Source organism: Anomaloglossus baeobatrachus, chromosome 7, assembly GCF_048569485.1.
Source record: "Anomaloglossus baeobatrachus isolate aAnoBae1 chromosome 7, aAnoBae1.hap1, whole genome shotgun sequence".
Classification (NCBI taxonomy): domain Eukaryota; kingdom Metazoa; phylum Chordata; class Amphibia; order Anura; family Aromobatidae; genus Anomaloglossus; species Anomaloglossus baeobatrachus.
In genome coordinates this window covers 196,942,932-196,967,795 of record NC_134359.1, presented here as the reverse complement: position 1 = coordinate 196,967,795, position 24,864 = coordinate 196,942,932, and the positions used below count along the sequence as shown (strand labels likewise).

The window sequence follows — 24,864 nt, the reverse complement described above, 5'->3', positions numbered from 1 at the left end:
CGCATACATTAGATGCGACAGTTCTGGGACTGTACCCGGCTCTTCCCGATTTGCCCTGGTGCATTGGCAAATCGGGGTAATAAGGAGTTAATGGCAGCCCATAGCTGCCACTAAATCCTAGATTAATCATGTCAGGCGTCTCCACGAGATACCTTCCATGATTAACCTGTAAGTTAAAGTAAATAAACACACACACACACCTGAAAAAAATAATTTATTAGAAATAAAAAACACTAACAAATTACCTGGTTCACCAATTTAATAAGCCGTGGGTAACCTCAGTGACAGCTCAGCTGATCGCGCTACTCACCTCAGTTGCTGTGTGGAGCTGACAGGAGCGGCGGTGTCTTCTGCAGCTCCGGTCACCTTCATGCAGGAGAGCTGGAAGCGACGCTGGACCATCCTGGATTACGCCGGACATGGAGGGCTTTTTGGGGCTTATTAAATTGGTGAACCAGGGAATTTGTTAGTGTTTTTTATTTCTAATAAATGATTTTTTCAGGTGTGTGTGTGTTTATTTACTTTAACTTACAGGTTAATCATGGAAGGTATCTCGTGGAGATGCCTGACATGATTAGTCTAGAATTTAGTGGCAGCTATGGGCTGCCATTAACTCCTTATTACCCCAATTTTCCAACGCACCAGGGCAAATCTGGAAGAGCTTGGTACAGTCCCAGAACTGTCGCATCTAATGTATGTGGCAATTCTGGGCGGCTGCTGACTGATATTGTTAGGCTGAGGGGCTCCCCATAACGTGGAGCTCCCCATCCTGAGAATACCAGCCTTCAGCCGTATGGCTTTATCTAGCTGGTATTAAAATTGGGGGGACCGCACGCCGTTTTTTTAAATTATTTAATTATTTATTTCACTGCACAGTATAGACACGCCCATCGGCTGCTGTGATTGGGTGCAGTGAGACACCTGTTACTCAGCGTGGGGGCGTGTCTCACTGCAACCAATCATAGGCGCCGGTGGGTGGGGAAAGCAGGGAATACGAGATTGTTTAATGAGCGGCCGGCTTTTTCAAAAGAGGAAAAGCTGCCGGAGCAGTGTGAACGCCGTGCAGCGCCGCGCCAGGGATCGGGGATCGGTGAGTATGAGAGAGGGCTGCTAACTTCAGTCACTCAGGGGATTAGCGGTCACCGGTGAGCCCTTCACAGGTGACCGCTAATCAGGACGCGGCACAGACAGAGCCGCAGCATGACAATGAAGTCGGGTGAAGTTCACCCGAGTTCATTCTGATCGTGCGGCTCTGTCGGTGTCTGCTGTCATCTGCCATTCAGCTCTGGTACATGGCTGTCTTCTGTGTCTGCTGTCAGCGGCCATGTAGCAGAGCTGAATGGCAGATGACATAGTAAAAAATACGCATTACACACGCATTACACACGCATTACTAGTAAAATCATTAATTTATTCAGAAAAAGCATCGCACTTGCGTTGCACTAGGACCTAACGTGAACTAAAATCAGCCGAGTTTTTTTTAGCCCAGTCGGACCGATTTTACTCGCATAGATGTGTTTCCAGCCTAAGTATTGTAGTGCATCTTCATTCTTTTGATCTTTCCCCGCAGCTGCCATTACAGTACTTTACTCTGCCCGCAACAGGGCAGAGAGAAGTGTGCATGTGCAGGAGCACAATGGCAGACTCTAAGAGTCTGGATGCGTCATCCACACAAAGCAAGAATGGGTGCGGCAATCTCTAGGAGATAGTAGGTGCCAGACCAAGACCAGTGACTCCCATTGGACCGGACCGCACCGCAGGTGAGTAGAATAAAAGCTGTTTTTTATGTTATACAGATTGGCCTGGGCTCTTATATACAGTATTCTAGAATGCCATATAAAAGAGCTCACTAGTTGTGGCAGCAGCTTATAGGGGACAAATCTGGTGAGAGGTTTCCATTAAGTCCCTGCACACCATATACACCGTATGGCATGGTTTTCCACAGCTTGTGCACCCTTGATCTAGAAAGCTGAAATGCAGAAGTCTGAAATTGTTCTTAATAAGGCTTTATATTTCTTTTCCTTTTATTGGTTAATTTTATGTTTTATATTGTGAAAAGATACCAAAAAGAGTCAAAATCATGTAACTAAAGCCTTATAGAAAAGTTTTATTACATGTACAATGTAAGAAATCTTCCATAATAAGATGATACTTACATTCTCGATCAGGTCACATATAATGGCATTGTTGAAGTATTCAATATGTGTCCACTCAATTCCCTTTAAAAAAATAAATAAATAAAAAAAATCAGTTAAACACTAGAAGACATAGGCAGGAAATGAATATCTGATTTCAAGTCTCCAGAGGCCTTTCTGATGCATTCCCATTCACTAACTGCCAAATTAATGTTCAGTTACCAAGTTTCTCACCACTTTCCTGTTGCGGTGGTCCTCTAACACATTGTAGAGCAATGTGCTGCACACCCCTTTTACACTGAACTAGTTAATGTCTAATGGGCTCCAAAAAACTAAATCCTTTCATCAACTGCTTGACCAAATTGGGTGCCCTGGAACTACTTCCAGCCGTGGTCTCCATTCCATTCCTGATCAGTGTCAAATTCCCATGCACTTATGTGGAACAGAGCCAAAGAAAAAGGCAGTAAGCAGTCAGGTCAGTGATGCTATGTGTATATTTCTGGTCCTTATCTTAGAGCCCCTACTCTGGACAAAGATCCAAATCTAATCGTTAAGTAATGAAAAAAATGCACAAGATACATAACAGAAAAGCATGTTCTGTAAGGATGATAAATGAATAGCACTGGTCTACATATTTTCAAACGTTGTCAGGTTCAGTCATGAAATCAGCCATTTCTTAATGATTTTGACCTCCTGAATTCAAATCTGACAATGAAAATTTTATTTGGCTTTTGTTACTTTGATATAGAAGTTTTCTTTTTACTGCTACAAATAATTAATGCATACAAGTTTCAGTACTTTAAAACATTATTAATTTTGCAACTATAAAGATGCAGAAAATTTTGTTATTATTTTATGTCTGAATTAAACTTAGCAACAATTCAAATAACTAAAACATGCACTGCAAAATTTAGTCGTCATTTAGTGACAACTGATGCAAATGTAAGAAATTAATCTTTAAGGTTATGTTACAGCCAAGATCCTTATCTGTTGTGTAGAGATTTTCCACCATCTCTTCATAGTTATCTGCTCTTGAGTTTCCACAAATAATTAGCTATCACTAAGGAGAATGCCACTCATGCAGCTTTTTTTGTTGCCCTGCAACAAACGGAGGAACTCCTCATCTTGAAGTCACTTACAAATATGAGGTTCAATAAACCCTCCTTCCTTTATCTTTGCTTCAATCAACCTTGAAAAAGCTAACAATTAACAATATGGGAGGAATCCAAAAAGTTGGTTGACAGAAAACAAATTCCTAAAATTTACAAATTAATTAAATATGCTTTAAAAAAGCAATAAATGAAGATATCAATGAAAAACTACATTTAAAAAGGTAACAGACAAGAAACTGGTAGATATAAGGGAGTGAGAGTAAATGTATGCAATATACAAATACTACAGGGCCCTCTGAATGTCCCTAAGGGATGGCCCTACCTTGCTGCGGAAGCTGGCACCCTAAAAAGTGCAATAGGCACCCCCTGCTCACTGATGACTCTCCCTGGGATTCCCTAAGGAATCCCTAAACTAGAACCTGCCTGTACCAAAAGTTATCCACAAAATGTAGTTTTGACTGTCAGGGGGTCAAATAACCAAAATGAGTGTAGTCACTCATAAAAAATTATCACCTGTGCAATACTAAAGAAATCCTGAAGACATGCACTTCTTGGTGGTCCTTGAGTACTGGAGTTGGGGAATACTGCTCTAGTGTATTGCAGTAATGCTCCTGGGATGATGCAAAAATGTAACATTAAGTACAATGTAAGTTAGTGGAGAGTATTGATTCATCCAAAAACAGTCTGAAATCTGCTACTGCACAATGGCAGCAAGTATGCCTCAATACTTATAGGGTATTCTGTGCACTTGAAGGAAAGCTGTGAGAATTTAGACTGTATTCTCATCAATCATAACTTATGGTCAATATGTGGTGATCTGAAAGATCTTTATGTGTGAATAGGAGAGCCAGAATAGGACTCCTCACCGGAGCCAAAACGAGAAAATCTTTGCAACCGGGACTCAAGTATATAGTTGTGGAACGTTTAGTTGATCCCAGTAAAGTTCTCCTGCCACCACTCTATATTAAGCTTGGACTGATGAAGCAATTTGTGAAAGCACTAACAAAAGGAGAGACTTTTAAAAGTACCTGTGTACCAAGGGCTTGAGATTCCTTTAGAGAAGTTGTGATGAAATTTCTAGGTAATAAAAAAGTTCCAAAATGTATGTTTATTGTGGAGAACATGCTGCAATGTTTCAAAACCTTGGGTTGTCTGATAAATGTGACGTTACATTTTTAACATTTCCAATTTGACTACTTTCCTGAAAGCCTTGGTGCTGTTAGAGTAAGGAGAAAGATTTTATCAGGATATTAAAGGGAACCAACCGGAAGGTTTTTGCCGTGGTACTAGGATGCTGATTAAAATGATACCTTTAGTTGAGAAATCTGAGTTTTTATTGCAGAGCAATCGTTGTCCAAACTTTCCAAAATGATGCAATTTGTGCACAAGCTCGAGCATCGTGGTGGGATTTTGTGGATCCGGTCTTCGATATATATTCTTCTCCTGGATGCTGGCCTTCTTTTATTTATAGTTCTGCCACTATTATCGCTATGGCTGCCATGTGCACAGACATGAAGAAGACAGTTTATTCAATAAAATGGTGCCTGAGATCACGGTATACGCATGCGCTGACTCCAGCACCATTTTATTGAAGAGTCGCTGAAAACTTCAGAATATTATTGCGCATATGCGGCTATGGAGATAATGGCGGTGGCCAAGAGGCAAACTTTAAATAAAAGGGAGGCATGCAGTGAGAGAAGGAATACATACAGAAGACCCGACCCACAAATTTCCGCCCAATGCTCCAGCCTGTGCACAAATGACATCATTTTGGAAAGTTTGGACAAAGATTGCTCTGCAATACAGCCTCTGATTTCACAACTAAAGGTATAATTTTAATCCACATCCTACCACAAGTATGGCACTGCCTCTAGTTTATAGGGGGAAAACTGTCGGGAGATGGAACGATGATATCCAGGTAGATGGAACGTGAACATGATAAGGGTCGACTACTGGATGCTTCACAGAGAAGATCCGCAGCCTTCTAAAAAGAGGAAAGGGATCAAGAAAAGCTTGGAAGAGAAAAGGAAAAGGCGCAAGAATTAATTTCTAATAAAGCTACAAAAATTAATGTTCAATAAGTTTGTATATATAATATTATATACATTTTTGGCTACAATAAAGATTTTTCTTGTTCAGTTCACTTGTATGTAATTTCACACTCGTTGCGTGCAAAAACCATACGTGATGGTAAAAATTGAAGTGTTTGAAGTCAGGGCACAAGAAAACTTAAGAATCACTCATTGGATTTGAAACAATTTTCATAAACCCAAATATAGCATACCTGTGTAATTAATAACTGCTACTGTAAATAAACTGATTACATACTGATTGTACAGGACCTGCACACAGATGTCAAGTCACAAAAAAAAATCATAGGTGGTTTTTGGATGAAACTCTTGACTATTATTTATATGGCCGTGTGAACTTGACCTCAGACTGGGAACACTTGTGAAAGAATCACCACCACTAATTAGACAACACAAAACATGGACTATGGAGATGGGGTGGAAAAGTAAGGCTTCTCTGCTCACCCACAAAAATCCTACCCTATTCCAGGCTTAGAACCTAACTAAATGCTAAGTGAGAATATTCCTCTTCTGACTTGAAATGTGACATTTTCTGACATGGGTCTCTTCAGTAGCTGCTCTGCGACACAAGAAAATACTTCTACATTTCCCGAGTGTGCATATAAATGTGTGCATCTGCTTTAAAGAGGTTGTAGGACAGTAAATATATATGGCTACTTTATTGGAGAAACAGCACTGCTCTTGGCCATGGTCTGTCTACAGGCCCGGACTGGTAATCTGGCAAAGTGGGCACTTGCCCACTGGGCCGTGGTGTAATTACTCATAGTGGAACTGTCTATGATATTACAGCCCATTCTTATTAAATGGTACTAAGTTGCTATTCCACATTCTACTTTTTTGGACAAGAATGGCACCTTCTATTAAGAAAGCAGCCAAGATATCATAATCTCATAAAACCTCTAAACTTATCTAATGTATAATATCAGAAGTCAGAACACTGATGTAATGACACAATTGTTCCAGTAAAGTCTATTAATACTGATTTTAAAAAGTTTAGATAAGTTATTTTTGCTTTTTGGCGCTTTATCAAGTTGGCCAGATTCACCCTGTAAGCCCCTTGAGATATTGCCGATTCTTCAGCTGACACATCTGCTGCCCAAACATTTCCTTCAAAATCTCTCCAATTCAATGTCTTCTAAATCATACGATGACAGCAAAAATCCATGGCCAGTAAGTTTCCAATAAACTGTGTAAGCACTTGTCTGTTAGTCTTTATTGTTTCTAGTAGGTTAAATTTACATTCTCAAATTATTATATCTCCAACTACAATACAAGGCGAAACCCCCTGATAAAGCAAAGTTATAGTAAGGGCTCATTCAGATATCAATTTTTATTTGTCTTTGATATGTACTTTGTCCGATTTTTATCCACTTTTGGTCCTCCTGGCCATTTTTACCATCAGTGTGACATGTGTTTCTCATATATATAAAAAAAAGCAAACAAACAAATCCAAGCTCATCTATTAAACAATAAAAAAACAAGAGCATTCAGATGACACACTGATGGCATCATGGCCGTTTGTTGGTTTTACAGACCCATTGATTTAAATGGCCAAGTTTCATCCATGACCAATATCAAAAATAAACATGTCATAGCTGTTTATTTATGTGGACACTTGGTTGACAAGAAATAAAATAAAAAATATGAGCAGGTAACTATGCTATAATGGGACAATGATAGAAAACGTACAACAAAACAGAAGCCTGAGTGAGGCAATATACTGTGTAAGGCTTGTGGGGTTTTTTGCTTTCTTCCTGAAAGTTTTCCAGTTTGATTTGGGATAAAATGGATTTAGTGTGCGTACTTTAAGTAGAAAGAACTGGTGGCCAGTACATGCTTGAATAGAGTTTGCTTTAAAAGGGAACAAACCCGTAGAATTTTCATAAATAAAGTAAAGCCAGTGCTATACTGGTGTTATGCTGAATATAACCATACCTTTTGTTCTGAGATTAGCGGTTTTATTTCAGAAATACAGTATGTGCAAGTAACGTTCCAGCAATGCACTGCTGTTTGATTGACAGGAACAACAGGTAGGGAATATGTGGTTCGGATCTTGCTATCTATTCCTGCCCCTGTCTGTCTGCCTGCACCGGAATGAATGTTTATGATGGCAACAGTGGAAGGAAGGCCAGGCAGTCAGACAGTGGTGGTAATAGATTGCAAGACCCGGCCCACATATGCCCTTCCTGTTGCACCTGTCAATCAAATAGCAGTGCATTGGTGGAACTTTACTTGCACATATTTCTGGAATAAAAAGGCAAATTTCTGAATAAAAGATATGCTTACATTCAGTATCCTAGTGCCAGTGCTGTTCCTACCTGTTTTCTTTAAAACGGTTGCCTTTGGTGTTCATATCCATTGTTATTTAATGTATGTTATTTATGTTATTCATGCTTGTCCTCTGCTGCCACCTACTGGTCAGGCCCTTCTTTTTCCCCGATTTCTTTTCTTGTCCAGGGCTTGGGAGTGTCTACTGCCCTGTTTGCACCTCACTTCCTGGCATCCATTTTAGTTTTTTGCCAGTGCTTGTGAGAGTCACACCCCCTCATTTGGGCTGCAGAAAGGTAAAGTCTTTTGACCTTAGTGGCTCTAGAGACAAGCATCACAAGATAACCACAATGCCAGGTACTCAGACCACTGTACCAATGCATGTCCTTAACCTGTGGAGAAAATAAACCACCGTTGTTTCATCTCAGCGTCTGCACGTTTAATCCATCAACTCAGGAACTCTCTGGTCCTGTCTGCCTCACCTATCGGAAAACGAAGGTAAGATTCTAACACGATCACACAACTACACCTTCAATCGTCTTTAAGTGGGGACAGAACAACTTCAAGTACAATACTGCCTGTCCTGCTCAGAATAATGATCAGGGTCTGCACATACCGATCTACTGTGATGTGTTCAATTATTTACAGTTCATGAAAACTGATCAAAAACTGTATCCAAGAGGAAAAATGGTTTTAAGGTCACTGGCTGAGGGTGTGGAGGAAAAGTGATATCAATTGTATCCCAACACAAGAGACCATACATTTGTTACAAGGGGTTGGCAACTTTATCAGTAATGTAACAAACACGTTGGAGACACTAATGTATCAGCCTTAGGGCTCATTCAGACTTCTGTTTTGTTTCACGGAGAAGCAGACCTAGTTTCATAAGTAATTTTGTTCAGTTTCATCTGTAACCAATGGTGATTACAATTTTTACATCCGCCTAATGGATTTCTGTTAAAGAAGAAGCAAGGCTTTTGTATTTTCAGTGGTTGTTCCATCAATTCCTTTTTCTCCACTCGTTTAATGGACTGTTTTTGTAACACGGCAGCTTTTTCACTTCTTCTATATTCACATTGGATGCACGAAGTTCTATTTTTTAGTATGGAGCGACATTCACTGGAGCTGTCTCATTTGTTTTGCATGGACCCACCGAGAAGATGAATTTTCATATCAACCCAGTAAGAAGTGATAAGAAGAGAACAAGCTGTATAAATGTAATGCCGGCCGTAAAACAGACGTACCTCCTAACATAGGTATATACTGCGTGCCCGTTATTGTACACAGCAGTCTGACAAGAGTGCAAATTGAATTTGTTTAAGCAAAGTTATTCAAAAGCCGCTCTCTTCTATGAGAACATAAACAATGGATAATTGCTAATAACTCTTGTATGCAAAAAACAGACAATATAACCGACAAGGGTGAGGCACAGACACAGTGAGCATATTTGTATTACCAGTTTTCTTTTTTTATACTTTCTCTTGGGTTGTATACTTTGGACCAGAAATTTGTGTCTAAAAATGTTGCACATGTTGGGTGTTTGATAAAAATAATACATTTGCTTAATATAATTTGTGCCAAAGTGATAGCAGAGCTAATGGCAGAGATCTGATTTGAATGTAAAAGTTGGTCTGAGGTGAATATACCATTGGTGCGACCTGTGCCGCCCAAAGGGTAAGGGGGCTCACCTTACAAGCAGCTTCTTCCACAATAGGTGCTACCTGTGCAGCTGCAAAGGGGTCTAACCTTACAAGTAACTTCTTCTACCATAGGTGTGATCTGTGCAGCTGCAAAGGGCTCAAAGAGCAAGGGGGTCTCACCTTACAAGTAGCTTCTTCTACCATAGGTGCGATTTGTGCAGCTGAACAAGGGCCCAAAGGGTCAGGGGGTCTCACTTCACAAGCAACGTCTTCAACAATTGGGGTAATCTGTGCAGCCCAATGGGTAAGGGGGTCTCACTTTACAAGCAGCTTCTTCTACCACTGGTGCAACCTGTGCAGCTGAACAAGGGCCCAAAGGGTCAGTGGGTCTCACCTTACATGCAGATGCTTCCTTGGAGCCCCACAGGTGTAGCGGGGCATTACCTTCAGGGACTCCACGTGGGATGGTCTGGTCACAGGTAGGGAACCTTCTCTTTAGGATTTTCGTGACGCCACTCTCGGTATTGCGGTCAGGGGACCGCCACTGCAGGTTAAGGGACGCCTGGGGTTGTTGGTAGGTGCAGTTAGATGGTGTGGCCCCCCGAGAGTAGGGCTGGCCCCAGGGCCCGTTTTGAGTGGGTGGAACCACAAGGCGCAGAATGACTCAAACACAGTACAAGCAGTCTTTCAGGGTTTTTATTCACAGTTGATGGTCTGGTGAGTAACCCGGGCGTAGCTGGGATGAACCAGGCTGGAACCAGGTATCCTTCCGGCTGGCTGATGAGGGTGACTACCAACTCACCTTCCTAGCCCTGTGTGTTTTGGGGTGACCCCTACTTGAAGCCCTGCTGGAGTCGCCCAGGAAAGTTGCTGATGCCTCTCTCCCCTTCTTTTGGCCCGTTTTCCTTGTAGCCTGGACCAGGTCACTCCGGCTGCTTGCCTCCTGTGAACTATGGGCCCTCTCTTCGCTACGTGGCTCCGGACTCTGTGTGTGGTGGTGAGGGTGTGAAGTACCTCCACCTGCAGGTTGAGCAGGACAACTGAATGGTCCCCTACTCTGAGAGCCTGCACTCGTTCGGGCCTGGTACCTCGCTGGCAGTCCTCTTACTCTGCCACCTCTTTGCTCTATCTAGCCTTGGGTGGATTTCGGGTAGCACTACCAGGTGACCGATCTCCCCCGTTGGTAGTCACTGCGCGGACGCTGTCAGTGTTGTGTCAGCTTCCAGGGTCTACTCCACACGTCTGCTCTCCCTGAGCTGCACTCCTAACTCCTCACTCCTCTCTACATCCTCTCCCCACTGTGCCTGCCTACGCCACCTAGCAACCAGGCTCTCTACCACACCCCTTGAGTGGACTTGGAGGCTACGCCCCCTCCTGGATTCCCCAGGGGTCCCTATCAAAGGTAGATGTGTGAGACCTGATTACTATGCGCCTGTGTAGTCACACCTCGGTCAGCCTTCTGGATTACCTGTATTGTACTGTCCCCAGCATGGGTGCAGTACTCAGTGGTGCCTGACCAGGTCAGGGGCGCTATACTTCTACCATTGGTATGACCTGTGCAGCTTAACAAGGGCCCAAACGGTCAGGGGGTTTCACCTAACAAGCAGCCTTTTCTACCATTGCTTAGATTCTAGGTAAAGGCCTGACCTAAAGAACTTTATGGCTAAAAATAATTTGTGATTGCCACTTGTAAGAGAGACATAAGGGGAGCTATATAATGAGATACTGGATATAAAGAGCTTGTTGGCTGTCATCACAGGGGCCCCATTGTCTATGTCCACCTCTGAATAAGGAATTTGTACTTATTAGTAGTATTAGTAGTATTTTTTTTAAACATTTTCTTAGCTTCTTTCCTTTTTTTTCTCTTTGTTGTATTTTTCGCTATTTTGGGGTGTTTTGTTTAGGACCACTGCACTTTCCAATTATGATTTTTTTTCTTTTATTTTCCCATAAGAGATAACAAATGTCAGAAAAATGTAAAACCTGAATTCTAGGAATTAAAAAATGGCAAAAAATGAGGACTCAGATTGCTTCTCTTGTGGCTAACTAATGCTGCCATCTGAGCAGGGCATCCCAGCAGCTGATTTAAGCATGCCAGGGTGCCAGTTGTGGTGCTGTGGCGCCCTGGGCAAGCCAGGTCGTCACAGGTACTACAACACGCACCCCCACCCTGAGACAGGCACATCAGCCAGACAAAATCCTTGTTGCCTCCCTCCAGGGGCTGATGTCCACACCAGGTGGGGTGGAGCCAGGCGGTTGGCCCCACCCACTGAGGAGTTCACAGTCCTGGAGGCGGGAAAAGGAAGAGAGAGAGAAGATCAGTTTATCGAGGTGGTAGTGGAGGAGCAAACTGACTGTGTCCGGGTGCGTGGCCCGCGCACATACAGCAAGGTTGGCAGACGGTGGTGGCCGTCTGCAGGAGAGGCAGATCAACGCGGAACCGTAGGACTGGGGACGAGGGGTGGCCCGCCGGTACCGAACCGGGGAGCGAAGTGAAGCCAGCACACACAGGCAGGGCCTGCGGACCCCGACCAGGCTCGGAGCTGTCGTTAAGGTCAAATCCGTCAGTGACTGGAACCCTAGGGGTTTCCTAGCAGCCAAGACCCGATAGAAGGCAACCGTCCGACCAGAGAAAGGAAATACAGCTACCGCCACAGCTAGAGTTCCAAGGGCCAGAGCCTGCGGGCAAAAGGGGCTCCTCCGGCACCTATACGCTGGGGAGCGGGTTACCGGTGGGAAGCCATCGGAGCCGAACACAAACAGGTGCAGGGAAAGACAGCCGCCATCAACTGTCCGGGAGAAGCCACAGCAGCCGGCTGCGGGACCCGTCCATCCAGCCGTTTGGTTTACCAGAGACTTTGCGTGTATCTGTTGCTGAGTGAGTACACCAGTGTCATCCGGCACCGCGCCGCGCTGTCCCCGCGACCCTGCACCTCGCCAGCCCTGCTTCCCCGTCACCTCACCGGGCCCCGGGACCACCAACCCCTACCCACGGAGGGGGGAAAACATCTCAGCTGCTCAGTAACAACGCTCCCGGGATCCCCGTCACCAGTAGCGGTGGTGCCCACCTTCACCACAAACCGTGGGTGGCGTCACGGACCAAATCCCCAAACCAAACTACCCCTTTCTCTCACGGGCGAGGAGCGCCGCTCGAGTCCCCGGATCCAGCCCACCGCTCGAGCCACCGAGCAGCCATCGCAGCAGCGCCGTACCCGAGCGTGCAGCGCGAGCAGCGGCGCACCCCCCACCCGCGACAACTTGGCGTCACGAACAGGATCTTACCGTTCTGCCGGCTGGTAGAAGTGCGCCTTGTGTTACCCGCCGGCGGTGTCCGGTCGAAAAATTTCAGAATCCGCCATCTTGGGCGCGAAGATTTTCCCGCTCGAGCGTCTTCTCGAGCAGTGGAGGCGCGAAAGCCGAAGCCACGCCCCTGAAGAGGAGGTGCTGAGAAAAGACCATGGGGGGAAGGATGGCGTCCGGCCGCATGTAAACCGAGGCCATATAGGCAGGGACGCCAGGACTCTGCCGCTATTTGGTTCCTGGAACTCTGAAGCCGTGACACCATGTCAGCCCCGCCTGCACCACCTGAGGCCCAGCATCCCGCGCCCGGGACCGTGGCGTGGATGAGGGCCCGAGTAACTGAGTCTAACCAATGTCATCGGAATCAGATACGTCTCCTGGCGGAGCAGTGGACCACCAAGGTGGAAGCGCTGATTGCGATTGCCCAGATGCACGAGATGGGAGCCGACGTGACGGAGCTGGTGAGTGACCCACGCCTCCATGTCTCACAGGGACCGGCCGCTGCGGCTGGGAGACCCGGTCCGATCCTGGCCCTTGTACTGTCCCTGCCACTACCCATGGGGCTCACCAGCGCTAACCTGCCTGACCTGCTGCCCCGTGCTATGGCGGAGGGACCCGAGATGCTGAGTGCCGAGGGTCCGGGGGTCGGAGAGATTGAGGAGGCTGCAGGCCCGGATGCTGCTGCGACTGGTAATGACCCACCTGGCGTGGAGGAGAAAAAGGACCCGGCAGTCCGCCTGGCCCTCGAGGGAGCGCCTGACCGTGGAGAGGTTGGGAGTGATGATTCCGGACCTGATACAGAGCCAGTCTCGGAGTCCGAGGAAGTGGGTGAGAGTCTTCGTCACAGCGGTGGGCCGGTAGCTTTCTATATCCCGCGCGCCGGTGGAAATGGATACCAGGCGCCCCTTTCCCAACAGGCCTGCCACCGCATGTTTGAAATATTGGCAGCGGAGGGTAAGGCCACCTCAGAGGAAGAGTCGGAATAAGGCAGCGGTCCCTCCGTTGCACTGTTGTCCCCGTTGGGACCACCAGTACCGTTAAGTGAATGAAAGCGAATCAACCGTTGTTCACCTGATTGACACCGTGATTGACCCGGCCGTTGCCGGCAAGTTGTCCCCGTAGGGACCCTTTGTTACCGTTGGCATGAGGAACTCTTCATGGACATGCCTGAGAACTAGCAGGGCACCCACGAACTTGTGGGATTGTAAATAGTTTGAAACCTGCTTTCCATTACCGCCTCTGGAGAGGCAGATTTTGAGGATGGGCCTGGAGGAAAGGGATGGCCCAGGCCCGCCACTACCGCAACCGATGGTGATTCTCCGGGGATCAGGGGTCCCCCATGGACGTGGGGTCCCCTGAAAAGGCCGTCGGGTGCGAGGCACCGTACCCGTTCCTGCTCGGGCAGCCTGGATCTGGACTGGGCTCAAGGGGTGCTGCCCATTTCTTAGGGGCAGCATCAGGGCCAGGTTGCTGGGGTGGGGGAGCGGAAGCCGTCCGTTGTTAATAAAAATGTTTTAATATGTATGCCATTGTTAGTAACGTTAAAGGAAGTGCCTCCCGTAAGGGAAGATTTAAAATGCATAAACTGTTGTTTTATATTTTTTTCAGTTAAAAAAAAAAAGAAAACCGGTGATGGACGGGCAGCCCGCGGACGGTCTGCATTTAACCAAGGGGGAATGTGGCGCCCTGGGCAAGCCAGGTCGTCACAGGTACTACAACACGCACCCCCACCCTGAGACAGGCACATCAGCCAGACACAAAATCCTTGTTGCCTCCCTCCAGGGGCTGATGTCCACACCAGGTGGGGTGGAGCCAGGCGGTTGGCCCCACCCACTGAGGAGTTCACAGTCCTGGAGGCGGGAAAAGGAAGAGAGAGAAGATCAGTTAGAGAGGTGGTAGTGGAGGAGCAAACTGACCGTGTCCGGGTGCGTGGCCCGGGCACATACAGCAAGGTTGGCAGACGGTGGTGGCTGTCTGCAGGAGAGGCCGATCAACGCGGAACCGTAGGACCGGGAACAGGTGGTGGCCCGCCGGTACCGAACCAGGGAGCGAAGTGAAGCCAGCACACACAGGCAGGGCCTGCGGACCCCGACCAGGCTCGGAGCCGCCGTTAAAGGTCAAATCCGTCAGTGACCGGAACACCAGGGGTTTCCTAGCAGCCAAGACCCGATAGAAGGCAACCGTCCGACCAGAGAAAGGAAATACAGCTACCGCCACAGCTAGAGTTCCAAGGGCCAGAGCCTGCGGGCAAAAGGGGCTCCTCCGGCACCTATACGCTGGGGAGCGGGTTACCGGTGGGAAGTCATCAGAGCCGAACACAAACAGGTGCAGGGAAAGACAGCCGCCATCAACTGTCCGGGAGAAGCCACAGCAGCCGGCTGCGGGACCCGTCCATCCAGCCGTTTGGTTTACCAGAGACTTTGCGTGTATCTGTTGCTGAGTGAGTACACCAGTGCCATCCGGCACCGCGCCGCGCTGTCCCCGCACCTCTCCAGCCCTGCTTCCCCGTCACCTCACCGGGCCCCGGGACCACCAACCCCTACCCATGGAGGGGGGAAAAAATCTCAGCTGCTCCCTAACAACGCTCCCGGGATCCCCGTCACCAGCAGCGGTGGTGCCCACCTTCACCACAAACCGTGGGTGGCGTCACGGACCAAATCCCCAAACCAAACTACCCCTTTCACTCACGGGCGAGGAGCGTTGCTCGAGTCCCCAGATCCGGCCCACCGCTCGAGCCACCAAGCAGCCATCGCAGCAGCGCCGGACCCGAGCGTGCAGCGCGAGCAGCGGCGCACCACCCGCCCGCGACAGTGCCACCTTGAGCTGCATATTGAGGTAATACTATGGATTTTTATGGGCAGCATCATTATCTGACTGTGGCCTGCCAGCTATGGTTGTTATCTAACCTTATGAAGTCATGTAGTGTTACATCCAGAAAATATATGTTTTTACTAAGATTATGATTATTTAGCAAGTCTTAATTCACAATACCTCACGTATATATTCCTCCTGTTCCTCTTTTAGGGTCAATTCAATGAAGATCTGTTGCAGTTTTTCATTGCAGTAGTTGATAATAAATTGCTCAAAACTGTTTTCCTGCAAATACATAATGAAAGCGTGTTACACAGAAGCGTGGTGTATTGGACAATAGCATCTAGATCAGCAGATCCATAATATCACCATTTATTTGGGCATTTTCACACACTACAGACTTCTGCATGAACAGGGGTGTATTATTGGCAAGCACATGAATTTCTACATTAATAATTCAATGTATGTCTAAGCACAGACTCTATGATGGGTCAAATCCTGCATTTTTACAAGTAATCTAAATTCAGTAAATCTAGATTATACCATGTTAATCTCGCTGAAGCCATCAAAGCACGGGTGTGCAGTACCCACAAATAAGCACATATCTTCCATTTTTTTTCAAAACTAGTCATACCTATCTACCTGCCTGTTGTGCCCGGTGCTGCTCTGTGCAGTCACAGAGTGATCACAGACCGCTTCTGCCAACGATTCAGCGGCTTTCACGTATGTGACGATTCAGTGGCTTCTTTTCCGCTGTGCTCGGTTGACAGGGTGTGACTGCCAGATGTCAACCAGCATGATGCCGGCAGTCTCGCCCTATCTACAGAGTAGCCTTTAAGAAGCAAAGCTGATCGATTGACATGGAGCAGCTGAATTGACGGCAGGAGCAATTATCACTCGATTCCAGTACTGGGTACAAAAGGCTGGTAATTGCCTCTGTTAGTAACTACCTGCTTGTTAGTTTTTAGGCACATAGTAAAATTTAAAAAAAAAGGGCCCGGACAATCCCTTTAATGATTAACAACCCACAGCAAACCAGAGCAATGTAAAGAACACACAAGCCTGGAAAACATCTAGTACAAATGCATAAAACATCAGCAAACAGAAGTTACATTTGGAAATGTATCTTACAAAGCACTTTAGCAGACAAGGAGCATGCAAGACACGCTCACTGCAACATGGCAAATACTTACTGAATTCTGTTAGTAGAAAAGTGAGAAATCACAGAAAAGTATTGTCAGATGAAAGAAAAACTGAGAAACTACATTTATGCATCCCATAAAAATATAGGTAATAAGTAAGAACTCCAGGCAAAAGGGACATGGAAGCCAGGCGGTCCCATAATTAGGCTGGAGTCACCTTTGCACGTGACTCAATGCGAGAATTGTATGGTACTCGTCGGATAGGCTGGAGGCTCTCCTGGCAGGAGCGTGCAGCTGCATAGAAATACATGAAGCTGTCACGCTTCTGTCAGGAGAGCCAGAGTCTGGTTCAGGGGAAGGGATGGGATCCACATACAAGTGTGACTCCACTCTTAGTGGAAGAATATATGTTATATAGTGCCTTGCGAAAGTATTCGGCCCCCTTGAATTTTTAAATCTTTTCCCACATTTCAGGCTTGAAACATAAAGATAAAAATGTTAATGTTATGGTGAAGTATCAACAACAAGTGGGACACAATTGTTAAGTAGAACAATATTTATTGCTTATTTTAAACTTTTTTAAAAAATAAATAACTGAAAATTGGGGCGTGCAATATTATTTAGCCCCTTTAAGTTAATACTTTGTAACGCCACCTTTTGCTGTGATTACAGCTGCAAGTCGCTTGGGGTATGTGTCTATCAGTTTTACACATCGAGAGACTGAAATTCTTGCCCATTCTTCTTTTGCAAACAGCTGGAGCTGAGTGAGGTTGGATGGAGAGCGTTTGTGAACAGCAGTTTTCAGCTTTTTCCACAGATTCTCGATTGGATTCAGGTCTGGACTTTGACTTGGCCATTCTAGCATCTGGATACATTTATTTGTGAACCATTCCATTGTAGAATTTGCTTTATGTTTGGGATCACTTTCTTGTTAGAAAACAAATCTCTGTCCCAGTCTCAGGTCTTTTGCAGACTCCAACAGGTTTTCTTCAAGAATGGTCCTATATTTGGCTCCATCAATCTTCCCATCAATTTTAACCATCTGAAGAAAAGCAGGCCCAAACCATGATGTTGCCACCACCATGTTTGACAGTGGGGATGGTGTGTTCAGGGTGATAAGCTGTGTTGCTTTTACGCCAAACATAGCATTTGGCATTGTGCCCAAATAGTTAGATTATGGTTTCATCTGACCATAGCATCTTCTTCCACATGTTTAGTGTGTCTCCCAGGTGACTTGTGGCAAACTTTAACTAACACTTTTTATCGATATCTTTGAGAAATGGCTTTCTCCTTGGCACTGTTCCATAAAGGCCAGATTTGTGCAGTGTATGACTGATTGTTGTCCTATGGACAGACTCTCCCACCTCAGCTGTAGATCTCTGCAGTTAATCCAGAGTAATCATGGGCCTCTTGGCTGCATCTCTGATCAGTCTTCTCCTTGTTTGAGATGAAAGTTTGGATGGACGGCCAGGTCTTTGTAGATTTGCAGTGGTATGATACTCCTTCCATTTCAATATGATCGCTTGCACAGTGCTTCTTGGGATGTTTAAGGTTTTGAAAATCTTTTTGTAACCAAATCCGGCTTTAAACTTCTCCACAACAGTATCACGGACCTGCCTGTTGTGTTTTTGGTGTTTATGATGCTATCTGCGCTTTAAACAGAACGCTGAGACTATCACAGAGCAGGTGCATTTATACGGGGACTAGATTACACACAAGTGGCTTATATTTATCATCATCAGTCATTAAGGATAACGTTGGATCATTCAGAGATCTTCAATGAACTTCTGGAGTGAGTTTGCTGCACTGAAAGTAAAGGGGACAAATAATATTGCACGCCCCACTTTTCAGTTATTTATTTTTTAAAAAAGTTTAAAATAAGAAATAAATTTCGTTAAACTTCACAATTGTGTCCCACTTGTTGTTGATTCTTCACCATAACATTGAAATTTTTATCTTTATGTTTGAAGCCTGAAATGTGGGAAAAGTTTGAAAAATTCAAGGGGACCAAATACTTTTGCAAGGCCCTGTATACAGTATATAGGTATGTTAAAACGAACATATTAAATTACCTTGTTCTATCCGTATGCAAAACTGATAGTATATGGACAGCACAAGGACCAATGCTAATCTGAGTGGAAAAAAAAAATCGCAGCATACATTACATTGTTCAGTATTCTGGATCAGACCATTATAAGTCAAAAGGGTGTGTGAAAACACGGCTCATATTCAGGTTACATCCCTAGGTCATGCGTTTTTCACTGATACATTACAGTTATAAACTGGATTTGATCTTTATCATTTATTAAATTGTTAATGTAAAAAACGGATGCCACATGGAACGACAAAAAGGGCATAGGGACAAAGAAATGGACACACTGATGCTATTTGGATTGTGTATAGTTGAAAATAGGGGTGGAAAATAGTCAGTAGAGATGAGCGAACCAGAACTGTAATGTTCAGAGTTTGTACCAAACACCGTGTGTTCGGGTCTCGGACTTGAACACAAACTTTTGAAAAAAAAAAGTCTGTGTCCGAATTTTAGTGCCATTCGGATGGTAACCACTTGATCGAGCATCGGGTGCTTGGGTTTACTCAGTGCTCGGCCCAGTGAAAGCTGCTCGCAACCTCTAAAAGGCCCTCACTGGGGATACAAACTGTTTTTGGATGCAGTGTCTAAAAAAAAAAAAAGTCCCACCCTCCCTTTTCCAGAAATGCTCTGTTTATGGCTGGCAGTATGTGAGCGAAGAGCAAACTGTCCATTCATTGGCTTCCATTATACTCGTTAGTCAAGTCGAGTCCATTAGTTCTTGACTTTTATGGGGTTCGGGCTCTGAGATCAAGTTCAGGTCAAGTCCGCGTCCCAAAATCAACTTTTAACTAAAGTCCAGCAGAACCCAGCAAATACGAACACTCACTCGTCCACTCATCTCTAATCGTCAGTTTTTTTGTGGACATAAAATGGACAATTTTGCATATGCCCATGTGAACCTAGCTTACAGCAGTTTTTGGGGTTTTTTTGTTTGTTTTTTTTTAAATGGTATAAGGTAAGAGTTATTGAAGACAGATGGGGAAAATATGCCACACTGTAGGCAGGTATCATTCTCAGTTGAGTTGTGCAATGTGTACCAAAACTGAGACTTGTTCATTGTTTGAAATTATTAGATATCGTACCAGATACAACACTCGCATTATTTCTTCCATATGCCCTATTTAAAGATTTAGGAAAAGAGGATGTCTAAAGCAGACACCACGGAAATTTAGTTTCTTTAGAATGCAATAGTTTTCCTACTTGTCAGCCATTATGATAGATGGTAACATTGTACCACTGAGTATGGCAGCTTCTTGGCCCCTGGGAAGGAGGTGGTTGTCGTTGACAGGCAGTAATGCGAGTACCTGCAATGTAGGATGTGCTAGGGACTCAGGACAGTGACAGTTTTCAAACATTTTATTTGGTGCTAGGGTTGTATGACTAAGATAGAGATGGGATCGAGGGCAATAAGCAAGATTAGGAAATAATCACCACCCCTTGGAGCTTGGGCGTATTACTGGCAGATACAGACTCTCCTGCCTTCTCCATTCAGGTGTTTGGCTGAAGGACATGGCCACAGGCTGTTGTTGCCTTTGTGCTGCCTGGTGACAAGTTCATCTATGCTCTGTGCATGTCTTCGCTTACTCGTGAAGCGCCTGCATGTGTGTGTATCCCTGATCAGTCTCCAAGGAATGGCATCTTGAAATTTTCTATTTCATAATTTTTTGTATTATAAATAGTACAAGAACAATGTTTTTCAGATGACCCTGAAAATGGATATTGAGCTATTAACTGGGGTCCGGGGCCTACCGTACTAGGGTCAGGCTGTAGAGGGGTGAAAGATAGAAGTGCTGGAGTGGGGCAGAAATGCCCAAAAGCCCAGGTGCTCAGCCATGGGTTAATATAGCCCTGGCTGTTTGGGGAGGACACCATCCTACAGGGCTCAAACGTACTAGTTTACAGCTTTACTGTCTGTAATGTCATTTTTGCTTACTGCCAACATTGGCTGTTACATGACATAACTAGATTTTTTTTGTTTACCCTTCAACAAATGACTGAATATCAACATTTGATCTATGTCCTTAGGCATCATGTCTTCTAGAATTAGTGATTCTGCTATTGTATAAGGTGTTATATATTATTTTGTAATGCAGTAATATTCCTATTATTAAATATTTCCATCATTCCCAACAATAAAACCTACTAGAACTTGTGGCAAGTAGTGGATAAACTGTGTACAGGGTCATATTTCTACCATATACCAACTCATCCGTTATGATCAAGGGCTGCTGCATCTGGTCTTATCACTAAAGGTCAGAGATGTTCTGCTTTTGATTATAGTAACTGGAGATGGTGCCTTTGTTTAGAGTATTCTGAGAATCTCAGATTTCAATGCAAAGCTGTGCATTACATGATGTCACCCTTCTCCATCTGTGCTATTTAAAAGCTGAGATTTTCCCAGGATAGAAAGGAAACAGTAGAGGCTCTCCGCATCCTCACAACAATGCCAATTACCTCTAGGCTCAACATAAACCTTACTATACATAGAAAAGTAAAATGTAAATGCTCAGTTAGATGTAAGACCCCAGACAAAGCCTAGCTTTCCCAGCTAAACAATATATTAACTTGAGCAGCTCACATTTTCTAAGTGATTTTGATAAAGGCTAATCGAGAGCTGTTGTACATGTAAAGACCCAATAGTGGTCATTAGGAAAATTATGCTCGGCACACCGATAGGTAAGCTATGCGGCCCAAGTAGGGTTCCAATCCGTATTCAATAGTAGTAATAAAACTCAGCACTCAATGAGATATTTTTGCAGTTGATGTGGATTTTAATCAATGTAACAATCCAGACTTAACAGCATATATAACGTTTCGGTCTAAATGAACTATGACCATTTCACTATAGGACGATGCCTTCCACAGATCACTTAGCGCATACCAGCCTGTACACGCCTCCGCAATCCGGGATATCAGCAGCAGCTATCCATGAGCTTACATGCTCATACTCCAACACATAATCTTCCACTATTTATCTGATGAAGGTCCACAAGACCAAAATGTTATAAATGCAGTTAATATAATAATAATAATATGTATTCATTTATATAGCACTAATAATTCCACAGCGCTTTATGTACATTGGCAGCACTGTCCCCATAAGGGCTCACAATCTAAATTCCGTATCAGTATGTTTTTTGAGTGTGAGAGGAAACCGGAGAACCCAGAGGAAACCCACACAAACACGGGGAGAACATACAAACTCCTTGCAGATGTTGTCCTTGGTGGGATTTGAACCCAGGACCCCAGCGCTGCAAAACTGCAGTGCTAACCACTGAGCCACCGTGCCGCCCTAGTTGATTCCAGATTGTTACAGTGATGAATATCCACATCACCTGCAAAAATATCTCATTACGTGCTGAGTTTTATTTAATACTAATAGTGGTCATTAGTCACCAAGGTGGATATATGGATGCTGAGAAAATAATGTAGGGCTCTAATTAAAATTCAAAAGTTTCATATAGATTAAGATATCACAAAAAAAAATATGTTAAATGTATTTTATAAAAACATTTTTTCTGATTACACATTAATTTTGTTTTGTCTTCTAAAGTTTGGTGTGAACAAGTCGCATCTATATAGCAAAAACACGATGCTGCCAGTGAGTGACGGTGGATTCCTGGTGGTGTCACTAAACATGGAAATTATGCCCTATGGAAGGCGGCTGAGGAGAACTCATATAAGTCTACATTCTCACTTTGTGATAGTATTGCATTTTTGCTGCAAAGGATTTTTTTGCCGTAATTTTCTAAGATTGCGCAAAAATGGAGCAAAAACGTTTTAAAAAAATCACGGTTGCAACATGATTTAGCCTTAGCTCTGCTGGAGTCCCCCTTTTTAATTGACAAAATTCATTAAAATAACTTATGACCTGATTGTATCTGTAATACATGGACTATGAATACGAAGTTCAAAGTTTCTCTTACGCTGTGTTCACACGTTGCGTTTTTCTGCAGCCAATACCTGCTCTTGACACTAAAATGGCTGCTTCCAAGAAGAGGTTTTGTGCATTTTTTATATTGCGCTTTTGTCTGTCATTTGTCTACAGTACATGTTTAATCAAGTTCGTTTCATTCACCACAAAAGCAGCAAAAATACAGCGGTTGCGTTTTTGTACTTTCTCAGTGCAATCAATGGTGAAAAAAACGCTGAAATAATGGACAGGCTGCTTCTTTCAATAACACAGCAGTTTTCCATTTCAGTCAGGAGAAAAAAAGCAAGTCTGTGTGCACATGAGATTCCTGAATCCTCATAGCGTCTGCTCGCACTGTACAAAGAAGACTTTACTTTGAATAAATTCATGAAGAAAAAAACTGCAGCAAAAACACAACGTGTGATCACAGCCCTATTGATGACCAGTGATTAAAAGCAAGAATTCATGGAACTTCATGAAATACCCTGTTTCCAGGTAAGGTTGTTTTGGTTTTGTTGGGGAAAAAAACCCTAGATAATGGTGAGTTGTAGAGATAAAACATTATTTAAAAGAACTGAAGTCCTCAGTGGTTGATACCTTTTAATGGCTAACTGAAAATATGGTAATAATAGCAAGCTTTCCAGACTACTCAGGTCTCTTCATCAGGCATTGAGTTGTATAGAAGAATTCATGGAACTTCATGAAATACACTGTTTCCAGGTAAGGTTGTTTTGGTTTTGTTGGGAAAAAACCCCTAGATAATGGTAAGCTGTATAGACACAAAAGCATGGATAAAGGAGATTTTACACATAGGAACATATTAATGGGGTAGTCCAGAGTAAACATATTAACTTACCAATAGGATAAGTCAATATCAGAATGTTGGGTCCGACACCCGTCACCGCCACAATCTACTGTGGTGGCGGCTGGACGTAACCAATGTGCAGTGCTAGAGCAGTGACGCCCTGTACATGGTCAGCAGTGGTCACTCCTGAGTACTGCCCATAAGCGCCTATCCAATTGAAAGGAGATAATGTGCCGTAGCCAGGAGCAGACACTAAACTATCGGCGGACATATCAATGGTGCAACCTATCCGGCTGCACAGAAGCCCAAGAGGTAAGTGGGCCCATTTCTACCTACGAAGCAGGTGGACTTCTACATTATGAGAAATTCCTGACCTACAAGGGCCCCATATATTGTTCTTGCACCCCTCTGTCAGCAAGTGAGAGCTTTCAGCCTAACAATCTAAAGATCTATCTAAAGTGTATGGGGCTTTATGTAGACCACTATAAACTGTATCCTTATCATTATCTTTGGAATGAAAATATCGAATACATCAGTAAATCTACACACATTGGTAAATAATCTAAATGCTTTCATAAAAAGGCAAGCCAGAAGGGAAGCTGGCAGTAAAAGACACATGTTGATGTTCAAAAATAATCCTCGATGCTCTACTTCCTAACCAAAGCAATTGTGGGAAAATTAGAAAGATATGTGAAGTATCCAAGGCCCTGCCCTACCCGGCCTTACACAGCTTGTTTCCATGATCTGTTGCTGGTTCTAATGTTAGAAACATTTGTTTACAGAGCACAAAGGGATGCAAGTGTCGGGACGGGACAATAGCTTGGTTTTTACATGTAATCATTATCCACCATCTGTCTTAGTAATAAAATTAGGGTCAGTTTCTATAAATGAAGGCACTCCCATGCTTATAGACACGCTGTAAACAATTAGTCTGAAAATACTTATTTATTTTCTATACTTGTAAAGATAGAAGGGAAGAGTTTGGACCTTTTCATTTTGGCAGTAATGTCTAGAATAAACTTGATTAATATGTTTAGTGTCATGGTGGCAACTGGCATTCCTCCTTAGTGCCGCCCCACTCACCGTGGTCACCGTACGGCTTCTAGTGTCAGGTCTCGATTGAGTTGCCTGATACAGCACTCCTCTGGACTCCTGCTTCGCTGTAACTTCCATTTGGCCATAGGGAGGCGAGGCTGGTCTCTGCAGGAATTTAACCCACCTGTGTCCTGCAGAGATTTGGCCCCCTAACCTATCCCGTGTAAGCAGAGTCTACTTTAGGCAACTTCTGCCAACACTCCTTGCCTGACGTCGATTCCTAGTCAGTTTGCTACTTGTCTCCTGTTCATGCATTTCCCTGGTTTAATCGACCTGATTTAAATACTCAACCTGTCTGACCTTGCTGCTACTAACTACGACTTTGTACTCCGATCCTGTGCTACCTGCCACGACCTTGGACCACCTGACTACACCTCTGTCTCGCCCTCCTGTATTTTGCACCAGCGCCACTGACCGTCCGGATCAGCTGCTGCAGTACTGGGGACTACCCTGGAGTGGTA

The 24,864-nt window shown here is 44.4% G+C and overlaps 1 protein-coding gene across 3 annotated transcripts in view; it reads right to left on the bottom strand.

Annotated features, from left to right (window-relative positions):
• MYO1B (myosin IB) overlaps positions 1 to 24,864 on the bottom strand; it is a 362,240-nt gene that overhangs the window by 114,605 nt on the left and 222,771 nt on the right. For all 3 annotated transcript variants that reach the window (XM_075317858.1, XM_075317859.1, XM_075317861.1), the window contains exons 14-15: positions 15,537 to 15,641; positions 2,157 to 2,219 (exon numbers count right to left, since the gene is read on the bottom strand). In XM_075317858.1, the coding sequence (XP_075173973.1) occupies positions 2,157 to 2,219; positions 15,537 to 15,641 (168 nt within the window). The remainder of the gene's footprint in view (positions 1 to 2,156; positions 2,220 to 15,536; positions 15,642 to 24,864) is intronic.